At 30.8% G+C, this 21,244-nt stretch overlaps 1 protein-coding gene across 1 annotated transcript in view; it reads right to left on the bottom strand.

Annotated features, from left to right (window-relative positions):
• Positions 1-21,244, bottom strand: part of LOC129983909 (uncharacterized) — a 64,602-nt gene that overhangs the window by 9,165 nt on the left and 34,193 nt on the right. The window contains exon 4 of the mRNA XM_056093612.1: positions 12,747-13,013. Within this exon, the coding sequence (XP_055949587.1) occupies positions 12,747-13,013 (267 nt within the window). The remainder of the gene's footprint in view (positions 1-12,746; positions 13,014-21,244) is intronic.

Here is a 21,244-nt window from a genome sequence, read left to right as displayed (position 1 = left end):
AATTGAATTGCAGCAGTCTAAATTTTATCTCAGTCATACATTTGCTCACAAAGAATCACAATTTTCCATTCTCTGATTTGGACTGTTTATATTTGTTTATCAAAAGATTTTCAGGCTTGGGAGTTTCGGTAACATTGACAGAATAGTGAATCTCACATAAAATCTGGAACCAATTTTTAACCGAACAGAGTGCAATTATTTACAGGTTTAAAATGTGTTATAACTGTTATATTTTGAGTATTTAAAGTAATGTAGCTGCTGTGATGAGTCAAATATAGTAGTTGGAATTGACTTCAGACATTTAAGGTACTAGACCATTATAATTTTTTTTTAGGTGGAGTTCGCAGAATAATTTCATGCACTTCTCCAAGAACTTGAAAGCCATTTACATGACTTCTCAACAGAAAGATGGGATCATTTTGACTAATGATCTAAGAACTGTCTATTTTAAAGTTACTGGTTTATTTTATGGATACAGAAATAAGATAAGAACAACTTTTATGCACAGAAGTACTTTTTTATATATATTTTTAAAATTATACTAATAAATAATTTATCGTTTGCGATACAAAGGCAGCGCTGGTGAATCATTTGAAGATTAATAATAGCTCATTTGATTTCAGTACTCTTTCATGCATTTTTTTCTTTTTTGACCCGTGGGGTGTTGAGGCATCTATTTAGAATCAATTACACTTGTACGGTGAGTTTGATTTATAGGTTTGAAAAATTGTCTACTGAATTGAAGATGTCTGATTCTACACAGACATCGATTGACACCTCATCTGGCTCAGGATACGTAAACTGCATCATTTGAAAATGGGGAACTTCCTTTTCTATTGCAGTGGTGTTAGACTCTTAAATTTCTATTTCATGGCTCTAAGTGAAATTAAATGCAAATTACTACGAATTTAATAAATTTATAAATATTTGTTCTTCTTTCTTAAATGAGAATTTTACGTTTCCGAAATGGTCAGGCGTAAAATCCCGCTAATAAATGTAAGTCAATATTGATATATCATTATAAATTACTTAGTATTAAATAGAATAGCTAAGATCATTAGCAGAAAATTTTTCGAAGATAGTATCATTAGCAGAATATTTTTCTAAGGAACATCTGCACTGAGACAAAAATTTCTTGCTTTAGGAAAGGATTTCAGATATAATTTTTGAAAATCTTGAATGCGTCAATAAAAATAGATCATCGCAAGCAGCCTTAAACGACTTTCCATATTCATTATAAATTAAGATTCAGTTGAGAAATTAAGATATTATTCATAACATTTTCTACAAACAACAACGAGGAAGTAAGAATTGCCCAGACCTCCCTTGACTTACTTTCAAACTCATGTAATAGATAGCCATGACCAGATCCATCATACATGATCGATAACAGTAATCATATCTAATGACAATAAACATTGTGTTTCGCTGCACACCTCATCTTGTATGCTTAAAATAATATGGTGTTTCGGAGATCGTGAGAAACGGCGATGATCCCAACTTAATGGTCTTTTTCTTCTTTCCTCTTCACGAAGCGCGGCCGTTGCTTATGGAAACAATCTGCAAAGAGTGATTTGTAATTTCGAGAAACAGTAAGGGGGACCTGATATGGAAAAGAGCCGAGGAATTTATCCTCTTATGTCGAATGATTCATTATGTTGAATGCCCATTTTAACTCTCACTGTTATGCCAGTAATTAGATAAGTCTAGACATATTTCTCATGCTCTTTATCACCGCTTGATTCGTATTCGTCGGACTGTAAAGCGCATGAGTAGTGAATGTGGTCACTTCAATTCACCTTTCATGTCCAGAAAGGACAAAGCCATTATTTCAGTTTTAAGGTGGTCATTTTCGCCTGACCAGTGGGGAGCTGGCATTCCGAAATATATAATAAATATAAAAAATATGTCAGTATTGGTCTGGCGTGAACTGGGAGATTGGCTATCCAATCGCTACTAATATATTCTCCTATCTTTTTTACTAAGCCATTTGGGTTAGGCGCTCATTGAAAGGCGCAATTGATGCTGGCAGGACGGTAGAGCTTGGTATATTTTGGAAGGCATTCATGTGCGGTGTGGAAGTGTAGTTAACTTGTGTGAAATAATCATGAATAGGGATTACACAACAACCGACTTTTTAAAAAACCGGTTTTCGAATTCAATATTTCCAAAAAAACTGGTTTTAGCCGGTTTTCGAATGTTTGTCAAAAAATAGAATAGGGGGAAATATTTAATTTAATTTATATACAATAACAAAAAACGAAATCAATATCAATGTCAAAGTCAAAATATATAAAAAAAAATTTAAGGATTACATATACATATTACTTACACAAAATAACGAAAACTCAAACAAAGTTTCAAATGATATTTATATTATTTTCACAAATTTTAATTTCTCCTAAGAAAATTGGATTTAAAAAAACATGAAATATCCACTGAACGTTGGCTAAGTCTTGTTCTTATTTTGGATACAATATTGCCTGAAATCGAAAATACTCGTTCACTAGCTACTGAGCTTGGTATTATAGTTTTCATGGCATCAAATAATAAATCTAAATATTTTATTTTATTTTTTTCATTCGTTGCCACAAATAATGAAAATTCAGCTTTCAGTGTCTTTTGATTTGTAAGTTTTTCTTCAGGGTCTTCAAGAAACTTATGAATTGATTTTACCATGGCTTCTTTTTAAAAAACATTACTCTGATGCTTAGTTTCTTCGATTTTCTCTTCATCAGAATCGGTTTCCACGAAAGAATTAGGAAATATTCTAGACAATATCTTACCAGATAACTTAATAATTTCGGTTTTTGAAGGGGAAGAAAGTACTCTGGATTTCTTCGCTGAACTAGAAATGTTTTATGGATTTTGCAAATACAACAAACGAATTGCTAATTCTAAATTCGTTCTTCTAAAGCATATAACAATTTCAGACTTATTTCAGTGTTTAAATTATTTAGTTCATTCAACAGAAATTCAAATATACCTTCACTTGTTAATAAATTGGCATCTTGTCGTCCTAAGCCTTCAGCTGCTACACGAATCGGTCCCAACAGATAAAATTCAAAATATATGTTTGTTTGTTTTTTGAAGACAAATATCCAGGCGTTCCAGAAAACCGGTTTTCGAATGTGACAAATTTACTTTAAAAAACCGTTTTTTTAAAAACCGGGTTTTGAAAACTGTCAATCACCGGCCTAAATGAGAAATACCACAAATCCGCAACTTGATGATCAGTTCAAGTCGCTAATGCGCAAGCACGAATTGCATCGATTGTTTTAAAGCTTTTCAATTTGCATCCATGAATTCACTTAGGGGCAATTGTTCGATCCTTTGAACTTTTTGAGCAATTTAAAATCCATAATTGATGTGCAGAACAACGTGATAAAAATTTTAATGTGAAGTCGATTGAAATTATGATGACATTACGAATTGCTCTCCTGTTAAATTTACAGTTCGCACCTCTGAAATATTAACGTCAAGTTAATTTCACATATGCAAGTGTAGAGACAGCAAACACTTTAACTGTCAAAAAACAAGTTCATACCTACACAGTACAGAGTTTAATTCTCGCCATTGGATTGTCTTCGGATAAACGCAACCAGTTATGCGAATGAAATTTGGTATATGATGTTTACATTAAATTGTAGACTTCGGTGAACGTTTTAACAAAATCCTAGACCGTATCCGTCTGAACATCTGTGCGCATGTGAACGCGATAGCTCAGGAAGGGAGCGATCTAGGCAGATGAAATTCAGTTTGGTTTGAAAATAGATTTGCATCAAATTTTAGAGAAGATTTAACTGCCTGTTTATTTAAAGAGATAATTCAAAAACGGAATAAGCTAGATAGAATTTTATGTGTGTGATCTTTATAGTGAATAACTGACATTAATGTTGGACCAAATTTCCTATAGTTACAGAAACGAAAGAATGTGATGCATTATTCAGCCTGATTGAATTTCTGATGTTCTTCAATATCATGTGATGCATTTTTCAAAACATTTATGGTTTTTGTATGAATCATAAGATATTTCATAACATCTAGCCCCAGAGAAATAAAGCACAATAGGCATATTATATGTATAATGTTATTCCTTTAAAATTCAAGTACTAATTATTTAAATCCTCTTCTTACCTTATGTCTGCTGACAAAATTTCAAACTTTTTAAACGTTTGCATCTTCGAGAATATTTTGGAAAGTTTTTGATTTTTTTTTCTGGAAATAGTTTTTATTTACATTTGAATTATTTAAAACAAAAATAAATAATTTCTCTTCACAAAAATGATAAAATTATGTCTTCTTTAATTGCTTTTTTTATTAGTTGACTTAATGAAATCAGATTTATTCAGAATTACGTGGAAGTGGCTGAATCACTTTCATTGTGCATATTACCTTTTAAGGATAAGAAATGTTAAAAGTGAAAAAATAAATTATTTTTAAAACTGAAAGAGGACAGACAGACGGCACTCATAACTACACATTTGTATTATTTCAATTTTATCACGAGTATCAAGTTTGAAAAAAAATTAACCATATTGTCCTCAGCAACTTAACATGTTTTCCTTCATAATCATTCAAATTTATATTTCATCTCTTCTTTAATTATTCTAAAGAAAATAAAACTTCCATCCGATTCTTTCACGCGCCTTGCTTATCGTTCTACTTAACATCTCAGCACAGTTATCTTGCTAATGTGGTGTAGCAACCTGGAGAACAAGAGCAATTCCTATCGCCTACGTTTTCATAACGCAGACAGTTGCAATGCGCGAAAGTATCTACACGGAGGCGTGATCCGTCTTTCATGTCATTAATAAAGTAACCATGCGCGGCGAACCATTTCAAAGGGTCAACCGTCGTTCTGTCCTCACTTTTCTCTGAGATAGTGACACTTGTTTTGCATCATCTTTGTCTCAAGACGGTTCTGCTGCCTGTCATGGTGGGCTCGGAATTCAAGTGTCACTCATTCTGAGGTACAAATGACATCTCTTAAATCACAATGGCCATTGTAAGCAAAGATCTCTAGGAAACAGTAATTGGATTGAGGAGTGCTAATTATCCTAATCCGCAAAGTTTTATAAAGTTTGAAGTGGCGGATTTTTTCTCCGTTTGGATACTTATTTTTGATTTTGCCAAATTATTATGAATAAGTTTTACTAATTCTTATTATGTAAAGATTATAACAAAGTTGCGTTTAGGGAAAAAAAATAATAAGATATTTTTTACTTTCCCATTTACGAAGTATGCAGGAAGTATTGCAGTTGTCAAAATATTCGTATTCGAAATTTTTTACAAATCTTCCTGTTTCACACTTCTTTGAATCCGAAAAACAAATTGCGGAATGATGTCTATCTGTCAACACGATGAATCAAAAAAAGCTTCTAGTTAGAGAGATGAAATTTTGTATGTTGCGCCAAATAATTGTAATTTCTCCTGGATTTTGAACAAAAAACATTCTCGGGAAGTTTGTCTAACTGTCCAAATGCAAGTCAAAATTTAAATATAGATGTGGATAATTAAAGCTAACATTTTATACAGAGTTCAAATGTTAAAAGTGTCAATGGATGTCAAAATTTGAGCAAATCAGTCAAAGGATTAAATTGCCAACCTATGTATTTGAATACGTGTAAACGAAATAGTTAAAAAATGATTTCATTAAATTAAATCTGTGTGTGATCTTGTTACTAAAATTATGATTCCATGTCAAATTTTGGATTTAATTAATCAACAAAAAGCGTTTAAAATACACAATGTTTCCTTCACTATTCTATGAATATAAATATCTGAGCATTCATTATCCTTAAATAGTGTCCGATATTTTTGTGCGGGGAGAATAGCACCTACAACGGGGATATTTGGGGGAGGCCACTTTAAAAGCAGAATTTGAAACTCAACACACAGTTGAGTTTCTGACACTATTATCACCTGTTTAAAAAAAAACCCGAAGGAGTATCTTTCTCGGCTCTTACTTCCCCAGAATGACACGCCTTGTTCTTAGCTCCTTCGTATAGTAAAGAGAGTAAATTAAGAATTTTTGAACAATATCTTCTAGATAAATGCCTTGGTACAATACAACGCTAGCCCCCTCCCACCAGCACTGAGGGAGCACCCACTCTAAACGATGCACTAAAAATGTCGAGGAGGATTTTAACACTGAATGGATATTCAGATTTACAGTCGACACCATATCAAAATTGACCAGTTTTTCGGATTGATTATAGATTTTTGAACGCATTACTTCATAAATCTATTATACACTGATTGTGAATTTCCGGCTGAACTAAACTTTCTTTCTTTACTTTTCGTTATAAAATATATTTAGGAAAAAATGTGTATGTATTTGAGTAGAAATTTCTCATAGCGGTGCCTTGAACGAAGGATACAAGAAACAGTATCAACCAATACGGCAATACTTCGACATCTATAGGCGAGTCTTAAATAGAAAATTTCTGTTTGAAAGAAAGTACATTTGTAATAAAAATCATATTTGATTTCTTAATTTTATGAGGAAACATTAAAATCCACGTTGCCTTCACTCTCTTTTTTAATTTCAATGAAATGCTCGCCGATTAACCACAGTCTGATGGATGTCGCAGTATTCAATGTCTATTGTTAGTTTATCTCCAAAAAGTACAATAGAAGTCTAGATGACCAAATTCGACCACTTCACTTATTTCTCTGTCAAGTGGCACTTACCGATATCCAAAGATCAAATACATCGCACGCTGGTTGCTTTGTTTTTTCCGTTTTGATTTTACAACTGCCCTTGCATTTCTCCTCGATTGCCTTTCAGGACTTTGAACCCTTCAGTAACAGCACTTTTCATCTCCTATCTCAACCACCTGACTGATCTCGGTGAAATGTCCTCGTCCATAATCAGTGGTAATTGAATGTGTTCGCCCATAATCCTTTGTTCGATCAAGGGTAGGTCGTTGTTCGACAAAGGGTCGTTTGAAGTTTAGGAGTGGCGGCAAGAGTGTTTGCGTGTTGGTGGAACACCTGACTCTGTGATGAATGTCACTTCTGGCAGAATTGTTTTCGTTACCTACCGTGTTCCGTCTGTGGCCTTGACTATTTCTGGGCAACCACATCACCTTCAGGTTTGAGAGGTTTATTCATTGAACCTGAATCGTTAAGAGACGCTTAAATGCATCATTTGCCTTTTATCTTATAGTAACGGATGATATGTAATCAAGGCACACTATTTATAATGATGAATGAAAAATATCTGATTGGCAAACCAGTCTCGGCATTTAGATTATCGTCATTTATAGTTTAGTGCTTGCCTTTGGATGCCCATGGTTTCGGCATAGTATGGCCCAGAGTTTCTCAACTTCCTATACATGTACAACTACTGGTACATTATATTATTTTTAGTGATATCATTTTTACACAAAGTATTTAAAGGATGTATAGTTTCGCCATTTTAACATTTTGATTAATTTCTATTATTGAGATTCATATATATATATATATATATCTTCCTTGCCCTCCCCCCTCCCTCTATCCGTTAAATTGGCATCTATGGTGTTGACTACACTGGGCATGTAGTTCTTAGGGTTTCTAACAGTAACACCGGAACGTGCAACAGCCTTTTTCAAAAAAATTTCTAAAATCTGCAATGAATTTCAACACATCAAATGTTTGTCAAACAGGAATTGCAGCCATAATATTGATGAAAATAAATATAGAATATAGTTGCAGCTTGCACCTGCCTTACGATTGACAAAATTCAAGTCATAAAAAGTGAAATTACTTGAAAAGAAACAGATTCATTCCTTGCATGAAATCTCATCAATAATAAATCTTAATATTTTTACTACTATCATTATTCACTGTGTATTACATTATATATTCATCTTTTATAATGATATTAAAGTTTTAATTATGAATACAATTTAATAAAATAATTTTAAAATGTTTTGTTCTTTGATTATAAATGCACCGAATTTAAATCGAGAAATGCTTTTATGAGGGTATATATTCATATTTTTGATTTTTATTGATATATGGTAAAGAATTTAAAAATGTTTTGGAAAATGAAATTCGCTATTTCCTGTCGTTATCGAGTGTTTAAAAGTACACTGCAAAGAAAAATAAAAGCTATTTCCATTAATAATTTGACGAATAGCAATCCTCAGGGGGATTCCTATTCGTCAAATTATTAATGAAAACCACTTTCAGAAATAGATACGAAGAAGAATGAATAAATAATTTGAGAAATTTAGATTCAGGATAATTGCATCTCTCCAAAACAGAATTTCTGAAGTCTGCAAAATGATACTGTAGAATGTAACATGAATTACAAGTGAATACAAAGACTGGTAATGCGAGCCTGATCTAATCATCCAGAATTAAGTTATAGAGAGCTTTAATCAACGAGTTTAATGTACTGAGTAAGATTTAAAAAGACTATGGTCTGAAAGATGTTTTCTTAACCAATAAAATTTTTTACTACAGTAATTACTAAAAACTAAATAATCAAAAATATAATGACGGAAATGTACTTCTAATATTACGATTTGGCTATAGAATAAAAATACATCCATTTGTGTCAAAAAAATATTTTTATTCTTTTCAAAAACTCATGCTCTTTTATGTGCTCGATATTACGCGATAAATTCTCGTAAAATATCGACACAAAAGTGTTTACTTGATTTATAAAATTTCGAGCAAATTGTTTAATATAATCTACAAAAAAGGGGGATCAAAAAGTTTTTGAAAGATTGCAATTCATTTCAGAAAATGATGTAAATATTTTTTAATGTTCTTTAAACGTCCCAGACTGTTCACTATTCCTCTATATCATTAAATTCTTTTCAAAATAATAAAATAATATATTTAAAAAGTGCATTTCGATCATTTGATATTTTATTTCACTCAGCTTTAAAAAGTAATTTCTATATTTTTACTTATTCAAGTAGAGAAATAGGAAAAAATTATCAAAATGAAGCCAATCAAATGTTACAGAATTAGAAAAAACAAACTATATAATATTTTTAAAAATTAATTATGGTAAATAAAATACCTATTCTCTAGTTTTCAAAGACTACAGCATTTCAGATCCATTTACAAGTGTTAAAAAATTCCCAGATAAGGAATTATAAGTATCAAAATCTTCTACATTTTAAAAAAAGGTTTAAAAAAGGAACTCAAATTTACAAAATAAATAAAGATAAAAATATTATTTTTAAAAAAATTGATTACGTTTAACGATTCATTTTCGAGTATTAAAATGACATTAGCTTAACTTTAAAATAAAATTGAAGAATTCGATTGCCAAAATTTGAAATATTAGAAATTTTTTTTATTTTATTAAACCCTTCAATATGTTATTTTGTAAATAATGAGTAATATCACCAACTCATATTAATTTTAAAACTCTTTAGCTGTTTAATTTGCATAAGGCGGAAGAGTTCACTTTTAATTGATTTAGAAATTTCTTAAAATTTACTTCCATTTAATCAGCTTAGTTTGATAACTAGAAATAACTTCAAGCAAACTTATTTCTTCTTTTGTATTCTCAATCTCTCATGGTGATGAGTACTTCTGGAACTGTCGAAATGCATCTCCAGCGGGCTCATGAAACGGAGAATAATTCATACTGAGGTTGGTTATTTTATTGTGCTTCGAATTGAGTGCAAGGGAATGTTTTTGCTTTGTAGTATTCTGGTTGAAATGGTATTTGCTATTGGTCTGAGTGATACTAATAAAAGTTCTTTGACTTGACGAGTAGGATCGATGTAGCGGTTAACGCTATTTCACTCTGAACATAAATAATAGCATAAAACCTGAATGAGTTACGCCACTAAATGACTTCCTATCCAAAAAAGAATCTCAATAGCTTGAAAACAATTCAGGAATGCGTTGTTCTAAATGTTTTGCATTCAAGTTTAATCAGTCACCTGCAGTTGCGTCTCATTCTAATTCGTCAAATGAAAAAAAAAAAAAAAAAAGTAGAAGAATTGCAGCCGATTTCGGCAAATTCCTTCACACGCCAATTGCTCCCCTTCGAAGACATGCTTCGATACATTTCTGTAACCGTAACATTAACTACGCTCATCATCCCCTTTTTATCTTTATTTTCTTCGCTTCATAACGGTGGAATAACGAGTAAGAGAACCGACTGGATACAGTGTCTCCTTTTTTATTCTTATTTTCGTCCGTTAACTCAAGTATAATTTTAATGATTTAAAGATGATTATTCTTGCAGAATCTAAACGAATAATTGAAGTAAAAATATTTTCAGTAATGGTGTTCCACTTCGACAAGTTTTGGTTTGCCAGATATTCGCTTTCTTTTTCAGACGACCATCGGACTGGAATATCAGGGGGGAACATTTAAGACGGAATTAAAATTGTCCACAGATTTTATCCGAAACTAAAGTTAGCAGATAATATTAGAATTATTAACGAATACTTTGCGCTGCATTACTAATAAAATGAAAATGATTTCTTTTGAGTGTATTGGTTAAATTATTCTGACAAATCTCTTGCGGTATGATGGCCACGTTCAAAACAACAGCAGCTGCAACAACAAAAACTGGACAGGTATATTTGAACATTTCAACGCTCTAAAATATAGTTTATTGAACTAACAGTGCTGAATATTCATCCATTTTGATCAAGGCAGTTTTCTTTAAAATTTAATAATTTGTTCCATACTATCGTCTCCATAAAAATGGTTATATTTTTAATTTCATATTAAAAAGAATAAGCATCCTATTTAATACTAGTCTTTCATTAAGACTCTGAATGTAGATAAATCTCAGAATTTTTAGAAGACGCTATTCTTCTGATAAAACTTAGCATTGTTTTTAGTATCTAGTCCCAAGTTCATCATCAAAGACAAGGACTTATAGCTGATCTTTCTTATTTGGAACAATTTTATTTAAACTTTCTGTTTCTATCGTCGTTTCTTCCATTTTAATATAAAATATAACAAAAACTCATTTTTTCAATATTTGGCAATTTGCTCGTTTCTATAGCTGCAATCATAATGTAGCGATATATTAAAAAAATACCTATATCTTATATCAAAAATAAAAATAATAAAATTCAATAAAATGGGTTCATTCTTATGATCAAAAGATGCTGCATTTTCGAAATTTTCGCAGGTATCTCCTGAAAAATCAAATATGCATCTTAATTCAATATAGATCGAAAGAGAACCCAATGTTCCCTCTGAAGTTCTTTTTTTATAATAATAATAATACTTCCCTCCACAATGCTATTCTATTTTTCCTAGCTATACCTACAGACTGTGTAATATTGTGCAGAGATTGTAATACAACGTGAATAAATTGTACCGTACTGAGCTATTTCAGTTTTAAGGAAAAGGTGAAAATTATCATTCGTTGTGCATCGCTTTGGATTTCATTCACCTAGCACAGAAATAATTTCTTATTTGAACTTTAACAACATTCTGAAATTCATTGGAAATCCTTAGTAATAAAAGGAAAGATATGACAAAAATTGAAACATGCCAAAAAAGTCCATCAGGTAGCTTCATAACATTTGAATCGGAAATTAAAACATTGGAATTAAGCTAAAAATTAAAAAAAAAATTTGATTAGAGTCATTAAATCCACAACTAGTTAATTCTATGAAAATAATTTGAGGCACTATGATAGAAAAGTGCATTTCAATTTCTGCTATATTCATTTACTCATTAGAATTCAAATTGCAGAAAGAGCGCCGGGTTGAATATGCCGGAAAGATCTTCATAATTATCAAAATGAAAAAGAAATACTTCTAAAAACTGAAAGAATTCTTTTGTAACCGAAGAAACATTATCTGCATACGCTCTGATGCACCTTGCCATCTTCAGTCATATGAGATCAAATTACCCCTTTTTTTTTCCATCAGCCACAGCAATGCTCGAACTAATGATAAAAAAAAAGGGAACAGAATAAAGGATAACCCTGCATTCGTGCACTCATATTTCTCTTTTGCTTTTCGATTCGTATGCGACGAAGAACCGTTGCTCATAGATGGAGCGCTGTCAGATTATTCAGATCTGCACACAAAGTTTAATTGATATACTTCAAAAAAAAAAAAAAGAATCGGTGCTCGAGTCTAATTTTATTGTGTTTGAAAATAAACTTCAAAATGTTGTCCCAGCAATTCAAGAGGGAAAAAATGTATTTGTTGCTTTGGTGAGTTATAAAAAAAATCCCCTCTCATAGTTTGAAATATTTTTAAAATAAAAAAAATGTAAAAACACATTTTGAATTTTAAAATTATGACTAATAAAAAAAAGGTAACATGAGAAGGCATAGCAAATTAGAAATAGAGTATATGATATTGCTGTTTAAGAATTAATATAACTTCAAAAAGTATGAATGCATAGTTTTTTTCCAGAATTAACCTCGGAGTTATTGGAAATCATGAAAAAATGAAGCAATAAATGAACTTCGGATGTCATCAGACTTTAAAAAAGTGGAATAGACATGGAGAATGACCATTTATGAAACGAAAGTTCTATTAGCGAATTTGGCTTATTTTCCACATATATTTACTACGCTTGACTTTTCTATGCTTTTATTTATAATAAAAAATGACGAGTAAGTGCAGCTTTATTGTTCATTTTTTTCATCTACCCTTTATAAATTTTTATCAGAGACACCAGATATGTATATGCAAATTCATTATGAACGTGATTTTGCATTTATCTTTAAAAAGATTTTGAGGACACACGCCACTGATTCTAAGCTTTTATATTGTAATGATAGAGCAAATACTGACCATTATAGCATGCTGAGATCTCGTAAGTGGTGACTCCAGGGATGTCGAGGTAAGGGTCCTGTATGTGAGTGAGAGTGGAAACGGAATGGTGGGACAGTCTACAAACGTGCTGGCTGGGATCACCGTAGTCGAACGACTGGCATCGGTAGTTGACGCTGAGGCATTTTTGTCTGCATTCGTCCAAAGTGGTGACATCCTGGTACACGGCATCCACTGTCTTCAGTATTTTGCCGTTTAGCTTACGGAACTCACAAAGACGGACGGGATCTGCAAACAACAACCAAAAAAATGAATATAAGATAGAATTAATTATATTATAAAATGAAGATAGAATTTATATTTATCAAATATTTCTCAAGTCTGGGTAAAGACTCTCCGAAATCGCTAAGATATGCTAAGGTTGCCTCATTCTAAATGGGCTGATAAGAGTGTTACTAAGGTCCATTTTATAACTTTCCTAACAGTTGGAAACAAAATCACTCATGATGATTAAACACTCATACCTTATTTATAAATGAATTATAATAGAATTTTGATATTTGTTGAATATAAAGCTCTCTCAAGATCGCATCTTTTATGTCTATAGAATCATTGGCATCGCAGCTACATTAGCGTTTCGAGATTAGTTATTAGTGGATCATACTCCGAATTATGAATAAAGTATTTTCTGAAAATAAAACGCTATCATGTATAGCTGAAATATCATTGGATATTATTCATAAACTTTAGCTTTATAAATGAAGAAAATGATTGACGACAGAAATGAAGCACTTACAAATGAATAAATAACCAGATTGTGAGTTCATATAACTGTAAATATCGGCCAATTTTTCAAAATCAGTTCCAAATTATTTATGAACTAGACGCCTTTGGCGATCAGTTGGTTCGTTAGCACTAATAGTGCTAAGAATTTCAATTAAATATTTTGTTTAACTATGCTTTAATAGCTTCCTAGGCAAAATGCTTTTAAAATAAAACTTTGAAAAGCATATAATTCATATCATTTTAGAAGTCTTACCTGGTTCTGTTCATTACGGTATACATTTCCGCAATTTTTGTTTATATTCTTATGCGCCCAATTATATTACAGGAAAAACCAATAATAATTAAAAATGGAAGTACTTCAAAAAATTATCACCTTTGTTTTATTCGGAAGTTAAAGTTTAATTACAAGGACAATCAAATTTTAAAGCTTTTATTAAATGCATACGTTGTACAGAACATTTCACAATAGAATAAAATAATCCAAATCATCATATCTTAATCATCAACAAGGGAAAAAAAAATCTGAATACCGATAGTAAAAATGATTTGAGTTTCATTTCAACAATGAAATATATTGTTGTAAGATATGCTTTAAATATTTATTTAAAAGATCAGTTAAAATCAAAAAAAAAAAAAAAAAAAAAAAAAAAAAAAAAAAAAAAAACGGTAAAAAACATTGCTGTCAATGAAGAGATACATTTTTGAATTTTACAATCATCAAAAAAATCATTTTTGTGCTTTAATATTTACGGAAATTATCATGGAAAAATACCAAAATTGCTTTTAATTTTTAATTAATTAAAATTTGAAATAAAAGTCGTTCCCATTAACACATTCCTACCTTTCAAAGTATACTGTACCAAGTCTGGTAGCTCTAGAGTAGACGGTCTGACCTGTAGAGAGCCAACGCACGCACGCATTCATCTTTATTATTAGTTTAGATGTCAGATACATTTTTATGTGTTAAATGAAGTAGGGGAAAAATATTGACAATGAATAGACTTTCATTTTCTTTTTATTTCTAACATGTTCTATTTTGAAAGTTCTAATAACATGCGATTGATACCAATTATTATTTATTTTTTAAATATTAAAAAATAAGGTTGTTTCTAAATTTCGTAGAATTAATATTGCAAGATCGTATTAGCGGAAGTAGTCTCGATGGATTAGAATCGTATATATATATATATATATATATATATATAAACTTTAGCATGTTTTATTAGATATGCAGTTTCTTAGAGCAACTGGAAAAGTGAAACAAGAAGACCTATTTCTAGTATCAGTTATCGGCTTCTCGCACAGTTTGCTATTTAATTGAGTTATCCGTAAGACTTTACAAAGAAGACAAAATAAAACATTTGTTAAATAGTAAAATGTACTCGTAACTTTAACATAATATCGTAATTTGCATTCTACGCTATTTAATTTCAAAACATCTAACTATTACCATTCCATACCATATTGTAGGCAATTTCTTTCCAATCACAAATAAATCATAATCATGCTTTTGTGAATCACATATAAGTGTTCACTCATTTTTTTCCCGTGGAATTGCAATTTCTATAGCATTACTATTTTTTTAAATGATTCGTTTAGATATATAAGATGCTTAAGATTTTACTCTTTATTTTATATATTCAAATTGCTAAAATATACAGAATTAGTTACTTGAGTTCTTTGCTCTCGTAAATCGTCCAATATGTTGTGAATGCTGCAATGTTTTCACATTTTTGCTAAATAAGATAAGATGAATGTTTATAAAAATTTAAAACTATACTTTACCTATAATTATAGGTTTTCTAAACACTAAAATGAATCCCTATACTCAGACATGTGAATCCTATTACTTTTCTGCAAAAGGTTAAATGTCTTTTTTTTTAATATCAATTAAAAAATGAATGATACAGTAAAAAAAATCCTTATATTCTGCAAAGGTATTTGCCAGCATTTCTTTACATTATTGTGCTCTAAGAAAAATTAAATAACTTAAGATAGGAAAACATGATCGTCTTCATTAAAATAAGAGATACAAACTTCTGCATCATTTATTAATTTTAGCTCTTCAGTAAACTTTTATAATAAGCTTTTCCCTGTCCTTCATTCCATAATAAAATTATTTTTGACTTAAAAAAATTACACAATTTAATCCAAAAGAATGAAAAATAAGATTCTACTCTCATTAGGATATTTATTGTATAATTCTTAATATGAGAGTTCGAGTTCAAACAAAACAAAGGTTAATCTCGGATCTCGCATATTGGCGACCTGAGATAAGCAAGGTCACCTGCCGATTAATCAACAAAATTCAATCCCACCACAGCACGACGTCACGCATCCGGAAATACGAATGATGCTGCCACCGGCGAAGAGTTAAACTTTCGCCCGTTACCCGAAAACAGATGATGCCTGTGAGCCAATTCATGGCCGCTTCACACATAGCCTCGAGTCGCTGCAGGAGTCTCGATTCAGTTATGAATGCCTCTGGAATGGTTGAAGGTCGTTAAAATATTTTATGCACAAAGCTGCGCTTTGAATATATTTTGTACGGATAATAGACGGAAATGGTCCGTGTCTTTGGAATAGCTTGTAACATGCTGCAAGTCGCGTTCTTTATCTCGGGTCGAAAATAATATGCTTTAATATTTTCTTTTTATGAGTATTATCAAAGCGTTTAACTCCCACAGAGTGGGGAACTCGGATGAATGATGAAAATTGACCCAAAGTCTTGTTCCGGAGACTGCACTAAAAAAAAAAAAAATGTGTTCATCAGTGTGCAAAAGATGTTCGGAAAAAAGGTCTTTCCTTTATAGGATGATAAATCGATAACTTGGAGCAGGGTATTTCTTTTTAAAGCAACTGACTCTGAAGAACAAAATAATGACTTCTTTAAAATGCTTCCGCTGTTTTACAAATTAGATATTTTGAATTGATATTTGTTCGTTAAACAGCCTCTCCTTTTGCACTGCCAGTTAAATATTTATTTCTAAACATAAATGCATTTTATAAGTTATTTTTTTGGGATTCATTTCAGCTGTTTTTCATTCAGCTGTCAAACACTTTTATTCGTTAAAATTAAAAAGTCGGCATTTTACTAAATGATAATTCTCAAATGAAATTGCTTAGTGATGCACTGATTCTTACAGTATATAATTAAAAAAAAAATTGGAATTCATACTTTTGATTAATTCTACAACATTTTTTCTTTCCACAAGCAAAAAAAAAAAAAAAAAAAACTTTTAAAATATTCTTAATAAAAAGATGAAGATATAGCTTTATAAAATAATTGTATATAAAAATACTATTTTTATAAAGTTCATTTTATGCAATCAATTTTTTGTTTGTTTGTTTATTCTAATTTGTAGCTAAAATTGTCTTGCTATGAGACCGAATTTTTATGAAAAAATTATATATAACAATGCATTTTGAAAGAGATGAAACGGGAAATACAACAAGAGTAAAACATTTCAATTAAAAAAAAAGATACAATTTATATTGCAGTTAATTGCTTTCAATATTGATTTTTTTTTTTTTGAAATTCTATTTCATTTTTGCTTTTTTTTACTGATTTATTTTCAGTAATTGCAAAAGGTATTAGTGGCTATTATATATTCATGGAATGAATGGCTCATTGAATACATTTCTTGCGACAAGTTTCCACCTAAAATGCCTGTAGATGAAATATAAATTTAATCATATTTCTTCTGCATGATTGAAATTTTCAATTATTCTGCACAAGAAACTTTTATTGCCATCAAAAAATAAGTTATTGATTTTCAATCTGAAAATTTTTAATTTTTCAACGATTACTCTAAAAAATTGTTCAAATATTTAATTTTTTTTAAAAAAATTTCAAAATGTTTGAAACAAAAATATTGTAATAAATTTTTAAATAAAATACATTTCTCTAAAACTACTGTAAGCTTTGCACCAAAATAACTTATAAAAGTATCCAAGCATTTATGGAAAACGTATAAAACCCCTTTTTTAAAATAATCGAATTCAATTCTATTATTTATCAATCAAATAATATTATTTAGATATTTTTATAAAATTTCTTATTAATTTTTAATTAAGGAATTTAAATTATTTCATGTCTTTTTTTTTTGACAAAAGATTTAAAACTGCACATAGAATCTCATAAATTAAAAATTTTCCTTAAAAAAATTTGTGGTAAATGCTAAATCTTGGAGATTAGTAGACGTTTTTTAGAACTGAAAGCTTTCATTAAAAAGAAAAAAAAAGAGTAAAAATATCTTCAAAGTAAAGCATAAATTTCACTCCATTCATGGATATTCCATCCATGGATTCATGGATACAACAAATTAGTATCACACCAGTAAATTGTTAATGAATATGAGGTATATAAAAATGATTTATTTGGTTTCAATATCAGGGGACCAAAGAAGTAGGAAGTTATTTATTTGCTTGACTCATAATTAATCAGAAAAATTTCTTTTTATGTTACGTAAAAATAGAGAGAAAAAAGAAAAAGAAACCGTCTTTTTTTTTTTACTTTGATAGCATAATTCGCATTCATGGAATGCTCAGGCTTACATATTTGGATATGCGAGTTTTAGTTTAAAAAGCCTTCGGAAGTGCTATAAGTTTTTGCCATTTTTAAAAAGTTAATTTATTTGGAAGATTTTAAAAAATATATTAGCCTGGAACAATAGGGCAGCGCATTTAAAAAAAAAAGTTCGTCAAGCGCTGATATGAGTTATTTCTTTTGCAAAGTGGCAAAAAATTTGCTTGCGGTCTCGATTTTTTTTAAACATGCTGAAGTAAATATTAATCCCTATATTATTCATGACCCAGCTATTCGAATTTCAGAGTTAATGGAAGAATCGACAATTTTTTTAGCAGCAATCCTTGATTTTTGTTGGCAAATAGACTTTCAGACTTTAATAGCCATAAGAGGTAGTAGTTTTTGTAAGGTACTGAACAAAATTTTTTTACAGAATCAAACTTTTAAGTGAATATTTCATATTAAACTAATTTTGAATCCCCCCCCAAAAAAATTATGTATGGTTGAAATTCAATTCTGGTTAATTTTAATTTTTTATGATACTTCTTCATGTGTTCTTAGTACTACCTCCAAAAGTAAAATTTCTCATGAACATTTTTGTGGGCAGAATTCGCGTCCCCAAATTTAAGCGTTTTGATATTCTTGTAATACGACATGAATGCTGCAATAATAAAGCCTTTAAATTACATTGTAATGCTTTCAATTATGCACCTAGTTTTAAGTAAAAAAAAAAAAAAATGCAATTTAAACGGTAGTTGATTATTTCATTGAATTTTCATTTTGTTTTGTCTTTTCTTTCTACTACTCTCTGTGAACGTGTTAAGAAAAATGAATGTTTCATTAAAATTTTGAGTTGCTGTAATTGAGGACAATAAAATCTCAAATTACAGCTCTATTATCACACTAGAGGATTAAAAAATCTGTTACATACTTACAATACATTAAAACTAAAATTCATGCTCAAATAAAATAAGCCAAAACAATTCTTAATCTTAATTTCAATTCCGAATTTCGTATAATAACTTTATTATTCTTTTTTCGCGTGCAGTTTATTAGGAATGTAGTCATGTTATCGTTAACAAACAGATGGCAATTTACAAAAAGACAAACGGAAAAAACTCTAGATATTGCAGAAAAATTTAAGATAATTCTTGTCAGAATTCTGAATCTGAATTGTTTTTGTAATTTTAAATTAATTGAAATTAATGAAACTATTATTAATTATATTACATTTTACATGATCCTGATACGCAAAAATTGTTTATTAGATTTTATAGCCCATGTTTGAAATATGCAAATAGCACAACTTACATGCATACAAGTGGGGAAAAACTGTTCATTTGACAGAAATGATAAAAATCCCTGGTGTTAGCAAGCACATATTGGATGAGGAGCATTGATCATTCCTCATCCGATTGCTTCTTTAGATCTGATGCTGCAATGAATTTTGCACTTTGCAGAAGAATCTCTAACCTCCAGATAATCGTGGGAAAGATTTCCACACGCTAGTTGGATGTGTCCTTGGTTGGAAGAAACCTATTACAACTAATATTAAAAGACCACCATTGCAGGGAACCCTTATCCAGAATTGTCTGTTAAGACAAATATCATCGTGTGTTTACGACAACGACAGCATCATTTCGGGGAAAAAAAAAATAGAGAGACGAATACCATTATTTGGGTCATTTATTTGTACATCTCGAGTCATACTTGAAGTATTACGCCGTGGAAGACAATTGCAGAGCAATCTTCTTTCCTGAATTACAGCGTTTCTGTTTTGTAAGCATCCTCCAGAAAAGTTATTGCCTTACATTAGAGTTTTCAAATGGTACACTTGTTTCAGGTTGACTCGTCGATCGGAAATGATGACTTAAAATGAATATTCTCTTTGACGTGACCTTCAGAAGAATCTTGGTACATCTCCCAAATACAGGCCTCTAATTATTAGCAAGGGATGATCCTTCGAATGCCATAAAAGTTGTATTTCCTTCCTGGCCCCATGACCCAAGAAATGCATTTACGTTGACCTCTAATAGTAGAACAATAAGAGCATCGGTCGCCCCTCCGGTTTATTTTCATCGTTATTTCAGATTAAGCACCTTCTCTTGCAAAAGCTAATCCCGAGGAAACATTTCCTGGCCGAAATCGGTCTAATTTTCAACACAATGCCCAATCGCGAGATGGGGGCTTGTTGAAAAGATGATGATCGTTTCGGTTTTGTGGCTCGTAAACAAGGCGGGCGCATTCTTCAGCTGCCTACCCTCCGCCCTTTTCTTCCTCTTTTCGCATTGTTTGTTTCTGTAATAACTCAAACCTTGGTTTCTTAATTGCCCTTTCACCTCATCCTCGGAGTTCCATTAGGTTCCGACCAAGCGTGAAATGGCTGCCCCTTTTTCAGTGCTCGCAAACAGTTAGGTTCTTCTCGTGCGAATGCTGTCAATGCCGTAACGGAAGGGTATAAAGAGGAGCCATTTACAGTGTGCTTGAAATATTTATTCTTTAAAATACAAGCACCGCAAACAACAAAAGATAGAAAAAAAAGGTGAAGGATTGCTTTATTAGGTCTCGTAAACCGTTTTATTCACTCCGGGTTAGCTCGAAAGCTTGCGGTTTGGTAGATACTATGAACTTTATTTACAAGGAACTGGCGTTCTTAAAAAAAATTATATCATTATTTAGGAGGATTATTCTACAGATAACTATTAGCCAAATTTTTCCTTTGACTAAATTTATTTTCCTGTTTATCATCTTCTTTCTCAAAGAAACTCTTCCTCGTCTTTTTATATTCTTTGACGACCAATGAAGCGCTTAATGTATTCTCACAATTGATCAAGATAATTTAAATATAATAAAATTTCCTTGTTTAGCGTCTCGATACGATGTTTTGAATTGCTCTTTATTTAAGCTGAATATTTCTTGTAATATGAAGTTTTCGTTTCTTGTACTGCGTTTTGTGAATTGCGGTTTTCACTATTATTTTTTCACAGTTTTCTTAAGTATTGAAATTATCTGAAAGCTCTAAATACGTTTTTCACTTAAAAAGCTAAAATTGAATTTAAACTTGTTATTTTCAAAAAGTTTCTGTTTTAGATTGAACTTTTAATTTCTAATGGCAATTAGATGTCCGAAACATTCACAGCGCACTTGTGAAATGAGATGAGCCCTTAACTTTTTCCTGCAAATTTAAAGCGAACCAGGCATCTGG

Source organism: Argiope bruennichi, chromosome 9 (genome assembly GCF_947563725.1).
Source record: "Argiope bruennichi chromosome 9, qqArgBrue1.1, whole genome shotgun sequence".
NCBI lineage: Eukaryota > Metazoa > Arthropoda > Arachnida > Araneae > Araneidae > Argiope > Argiope bruennichi.
The sequence above is the reverse complement of the archived record's forward strand: the minus strand, read 5'-3'. Positions and strand labels throughout refer to the sequence as shown.